General features: G+C 28.5%; 1 protein-coding gene across 1 annotated transcript; it reads right to left on the bottom strand.

Moving 5' to 3' along the window:
• Positions 1-4,355: 4,355 nt before the first annotated feature.
• Positions 4,356-6,217, bottom strand: LOC115976760 (paired amphipathic helix protein Sin3-like 2). The gene is made up of 5 exons (XM_031098239.1): positions 6,055-6,217; positions 5,213-5,395; positions 4,940-5,120; positions 4,759-4,857; positions 4,356-4,649 (listed from the first exon to the last, which is right to left on the bottom strand). Exons 1-5 carry the CDS (start codon positions 6,123-6,125, stop codon positions 4,551-4,553), a joined length of 633 nt encoding a protein of 210 aa, XP_030954099.1. The 5' UTR covers positions 6,126-6,217; the 3' UTR covers positions 4,356-4,550.
• Positions 6,218-6,470: the final 253 nt, after the last annotated feature.

Here is a 6,470-nt window from a genome sequence, read left to right on the forward strand (position 1 = left end):
ATGGACGCCTTCAGGGCTCTCTCTCTCTCTCTCTCTCTCTCTTTGAAGGCTGGACATTTGTTAATGGACTATTTTAGAGAAATTTTAATACCTCTTTCATAAGAAACATAAAAAAGCCATAAAAAAATTCAATTGTTTTTTTTTCTTTTCCCATAAAAAATTTCTTAAATAAATGCTTTTAGAGCACCCTTTAATTTTTCCAATATTAAAAAGGATAATTACTGGAGCACACATGTTAAAAAAGATAATTACTAGTGCACACACATTAGTGTACACATAGTACACACAAGTCATGATTGCCTTGTAAATTGTAACTTGTGCATGCTATGAGAATACTAGAGTGTGTGTAATGGACACCACTTTATAAAATTCATTAAGTTTACTATTTTTTTTTTGTTAAGTCTAATAAAATTTAGCATTGAAGACTAATTTTTGAGAGGGGTGAATTGGCACTTTAATGCTAAATTCCTTCATATATAATATAAAAATATGCATAAGGGTGACATTAAAACATAATTATAATTTTATGGGGTAAATCATGTGTTTTGATAGTTCAGAAGGTTAAGTGTAATTAGGGTGAAAAATTAGAGTGAAAGTGTAATTTGCCCCAAAAATAAATAAGTGTTTCAATGACTATACCATTTGTCATAACTTTTACCGCAACTTGCTAAAATGGTTGATTGTGAGTGGTGGACAATTACTAACACATGGACCCTTATTTTTCACCACTCACTTTGGACCATGTCAAAGTTGTGTCCCTATAACTTTTCAAAATTAAAAGCATAGCTATTTAAAAAAAAAACTCTTAAGTAACAATAATTTTCACAACTATAGATGTGACAAGTTGTTAATAATAAATAATAAAAAGATACTAATAATTGGCTAAGATAAAAACTAGTAAAAAGTTGAAACTCATTTGTGAAAGATATTGTAAAAATTGTTCTTTTTAGAGTTATTTATGAAACAATATGTATGTCATTAGATTTATTGTATTTCCAAAGTCAAAAACACAAACAATTAAGTTATTGACCCAAAATGCTAACAAAAATTTGTGTTTATCCCAAACATGCCCCCGGTGAGCATTGGAACCTAGTAGTTAAGGGAAAAAAATTCAATAAAGTACCCAAATTCAAACATAGAAAAATTATATTGAAATTTGATTGCAGGTAATTTTTCATTGCTTTGTCATCATCCAGCTCAAGATGGTCAACAATAAGATCACAATTAAAACAGGAAGTAACGATGCTAAAAGAAAATGATTATTGACTTACCTTCTATATATATCTAAAAACTGAAGCATGGTATTTATTGTTGCTACATTCCGGTTAAGTTACCTCAGCAGCCATGTCATTATCCTTTTTTGTTTTTAATTTTTCCTATATATTTTTTAAAACATTTTCTCATTTAATAAGGTGACTTAAAAAATCCATTATTTAAAAATTAAAATATCTTTTAATCATTATTTTTATTATTAATTTTCCAAAACTCTCTCTCCCGTTTACCTTTTCATCTCCTCACTACTTTCTACCTTAATAACATTCATTCTCTATCCTTTTATCTTCCTTTATTTTGACTCTTCTTATTCTTAACATATTACTATAAATTTGACATTTTCTTTTTCATTCTATGCATAGTTTTCTCACACAAAAAATGTTACTTCTCTCTCTCTCTCTCTCAATTTGTTTTTCATTTTTTTTTATTGCATCCATACATAAGTTGAATTTTTGTGTTAATTAGTATTCTACTTTAGGTTGATGTGATTTTTGTGTTTTAAGTTGTTATCTTTTCTATTCTCTTTGATTATTAAATATTATCCTACTGCATTTTTTTTAACACATACATACGGGGAGAGGAGAAAAAGACTTAAAGAAACTTACAGTGGTTATATCCTACTGCATTATACATATGGTATATAATAATATAATGTTATTATATTATATAGAATGATTTGGATAATTTGAGGTTTATTGTTATATATTTTATTTTTACTTTTTTTTCTTCTTATCTTATTTTATTCAACATTTAAATTCAGTCACATCCTCCATACTTATGCAACACAAATTAAGAAAATGGCTAAACACATGCTTGCCTTCCTTTACCATACATTAGGAGAATCAAAATATTTGTGTGATAAAGGGTCATATAATTTATTATTTAGATAGCACTCTTTGAATGTGTCTAGACCTATAGATTGAGCAATTTGTAGTCTTATAAGGCTATTGAGAATGAACTTTATGAATCAAGACTAAAAAATTATGGACTACTATATATCATTTAGATAAAAACCTTTATCATAGATATATTAATTTTTTTTTTGCCACAAATTTAAATTACACAAAATTAATCATTTTTATATCATGTGTTAGCATCATGTCTGCTTCTTCTTCTTCTTCTCAAAAATATTATGTATCATCTTTAAAGGATGTCAACAATATTGATCTTATGGGAAAAGTTACATAAAATATTGAGAAAAAAATGTTTTATATTACAATCTACTAAAAATGCTTTTTAAAAATTTAAACCTTTCTATTTTTCATATGACTAATGTGTTTTACAGTTATCACATGTGATAACTTAAGTTTTAATATTCTTAAGTTTTTTAAGCAAAAAAAGAAAAGAAAAGAAAGGTTGTCACAAAACATGAGTTCATGTAAGGCCACCAAACTTGATAATTTGCAAATGATGGAACCATTCATGACAATATTTGCATAGTTATAAAATTCCAGGTAAAGCAATAAAGCAAGCTTTTAGTCTTCAACAAACACATATCTACCAGTGGTTAAACGTTCATCTTAGATAGTTTTAACTTTTCATATAATTTTACCTCTACATATTCATCTATTTCAATTTAGATTTTAATAAAAAAAATTTAATTTAGATATTTATAAGTAAACAATGAAATAATGATTCATGAATAAAAAATAAAATAAAAATCATCTATACATGTTTATCTTGTGTGGTCTACTATAATTTAAATGATTATAACTTCATAATGAAGTCTATAAACAAGGTAATTAAAACAATCATATTTCTACAATTCAAAAAGTTCCCATTTCTTTTTTCCAAAAAAGGCCATTTACATTTCCTTGGAATTTTTTTTTTACTTTGAAAAACCACTAACCTAACCACTTCATACATTAAAAAAAAAAAAAAAAAAAAATTAATGCTCATTATTACTTTCATTAAAATATTATAGATGTCTTAATTGATTGAGACCAAACTAGAGAAATGCCATTCATATTTCCTTGAAAATTCAGAAAGGGAAAAAAAAAAAACCTTTGATATACCATTAACGTAACTATATTTATAACTAATTAAGTCATCCATGATATCAATTTCTTATTGATAACCACAAAAACTACAACTAGCGAGGGAACATAAAAAGTAATAAAAAATAAATGATGGAAGAAAAAATGAAATGAAAGCAAATGTCAATAGTAACCATTATTTGGAAAATAAAAAAGTGGCCAAGAGGAGTAAGAAATGACTATACAAAGGACATTGAAAACTTTATAGTGCAATAAAATCAACCACTACATTCACTTAATTAAATCAATAATCAACAATTAAATATAATAATACAAAATTTAAACTTTAAACTAATAAAACTCTAACTAGGGAAATTATATTTCCCATCATAACTAAAAATGAGATGTTTTTCGGTAATTTAGAAATTATATTGAAATAAAGTTGAAAAATTTTATAATCTCATTTTTTGACATTTCATTTAACCTTTTATATATAAACCATGATTTAAAAAAATCTAATGAAAAATTTTACCTCTTATTTAATGTCTATGTTATGCAAATTATCAACCAATAAATATATGATAATGGTAAGAAACGATATAAACAAGATTATAAAAAATATGATAAAACTATTTTTTTTTTAAATTCTTTACAAAGTCTAGGGACTAAAATATTATTTTACTTAAAAATTATCACGCGAAATGCATGGTTCAGCGACTAGTTATGAATAAAATGAAGAAACGGAACATGATCTTGTGTCCATTTCAGGTTACTTTTTTTTTCCTCCTTGAATTTGACAGTGTATCGAGTGTCATTTAAATCATGTTATCCATCCATGAAATGGATGGATTCCAAATGGAGAGTATCCGAAGACTAATTGTTTCCACATGTATGTTAAACATTAGTTTCTTAGATATGGAGCATTCTGCGCTAAAAGCAATGCCACTTTTGGTAGAACTGTTGTGAACTCATCAAGCAAATCAGGGTAACCATAGAAAAGAATGGCAACCTAAAAATATTAAAAAACAACACTAGGAAAACAAAAAATCAAGGCTACAAAAATACTGAAAATTACATGAATAAGAAAACTTATCCAGTAAAACAAGAGAAATGAACAAACATATATTTACCACGGTCAGTACCTCATTTTGAAAGTGTTTCTGTAGGAATAAAATTCATCATTAAACCAAAGAAACCAACATTTTCTGTTAAAAATCAACAGAGCAAAACAGTATATTCACCTCTATCTTGTTCACAATTCACAAAGCAAAACATTATATTCAACTTTATCTTGTTCACAATTCACAAACCAAGATTCTTTGCTGAAACAGATGCTGCTTCTGGAATAAATGTTGTGAACTCATCAAGCAAATCTGGATGACCATCAAAAAGAATGGAAATCTGAAATTGTAAAACAAAAACCTCTAAGAATACTGACAGTTACATTAACGAAACAAACTTCCCAAAACAAGAGCAGTGAAACAAACAGAAAACCATAGCATATATTTACCTCATTGCAGACCTTATTTATGTCTTTGTGCTCCTTCCGGTATGTATTCAAACAGTCTAAGAATGCTTTATAAACATGTTCATCATTTTGAAAGCGTCTCTGTAGGAACAAAGGTAATCATTAAACCACAAAGAACCAACATTTGCAGTTAAAATTCAACAGAGCAAAACAGTATTTTCACCTTTATCTTGATCACAAAGTTGATAGCTCCTTCAAATTCAACCTTCTTTTGTAAAGCAGCCTCATCATCCTCAAGGGTTATTTCACACCCCTTTGGCAAGAAGATGTTAAACCCAGAAATCAAGTGATTATGGCCTTCAAATAATTCCTTCACTCTGGCACTGGCACCAACAGTATCAGTTCTACATGACCAAAAGATAGCATAATCCGTTAGGTTTTAAATGCAATGTCCCATTAATCCAAGACAAAAACTTCATAAATGTGATTACTGTACCTTTGTGCCTTAAAATCTTTTAAGACCTCAAGGAACATGTCATATTTCTCTCTTTGGTCTTGAAACGTTTCCTTCACGTCCTTGATATAGCTTAAGCATTCATATATTGTTAGTTTCCCTGCGGTACAACCAAGATCACTACCTCCTCCACCTCCACTTGCTGGGACTTGGGATTGCTCATATCTTCGCATTATATATATAAAATTAGCATAACCACAATTCATCCCGAACTATAAACATCTATAGCACAGCTATTCCATAAACACAACATATTCATACTATCAATGTGATCTCTATGAGAGTACAAAATTTTATAACTTGCTGATACCCAGTCAATTTTAACAGCAAACTGATTCCCAGAGTTCAAATTTCTCGTCAGTGGCATTGCCTGCTCTCATTTGCTTCAAAAGGGGAAAAAAAATAAAAAATCCAATTCCCCCATTGTTGTAATCATCCATTTCCAACCCCCCCCCCCCTCACACATATACACACACAAAAACAATATCCCACAAAAGGGAAAAATTTCAAGCATTCAATTAAAAATTTATCACACAAAAAGTTGCTTAAAGATTAAATCCAATTACAATAAGCAGAATCCATTAACAAAACCAGCCAAGATCATGATTCAAATTCAAACATAACCCATGTCTCTCTTCCCTCACAAAAATTCAGCAAACTCCATTATACAAAAAATCACCAAGCAAAAAGAAAACGACTTTCCTTACACTAAACATTCCCTAGCAAATCAAATAGAACTTAAAGAATCATGCGGCAAAAAAAAAAAAAAAAAACTGTAAAAACAACAAAAGAGAAAAGCCTACAGAGAAGAGAAAGAAACTTACGAGTCTCCATTCGAAGAACCAGACGGCAACTTAGATTGCGAAGAGCTACCATCGTCTCCTAATCTCTTCATCTCCGAACCAATCCACCACGAAATTCTTAATTCTCAGTTTTCAAATCGCTAACCAGAAATACATTAGAAACCAAGAAACCTAAAATATATATATATATATATATATATACACACTAGAGACGTGTGTTATTATCTACAAGCCTCATCGCACCATGTGATAAGTTTTTGTTAGTGGTCCTATTTTGTAAAAGAAAAAAAAAGTATTTTTATTATATATATTTATATAATTTTTATTTTGAGAATTTAATTTATTTATTTTTTATTTGAGAAACACACATATATAAAGGAAGGAGATGAGATAAGAGAATATACTGACACTCACACATTAACACCAAAACAAAACAA

Source organism: Quercus lobata, chromosome 2 (genome assembly GCF_001633185.2).
Source record: "Quercus lobata isolate SW786 chromosome 2, ValleyOak3.0 Primary Assembly, whole genome shotgun sequence".
NCBI lineage: Eukaryota > Viridiplantae > Streptophyta > Magnoliopsida > Fagales > Fagaceae > Quercus > Quercus lobata.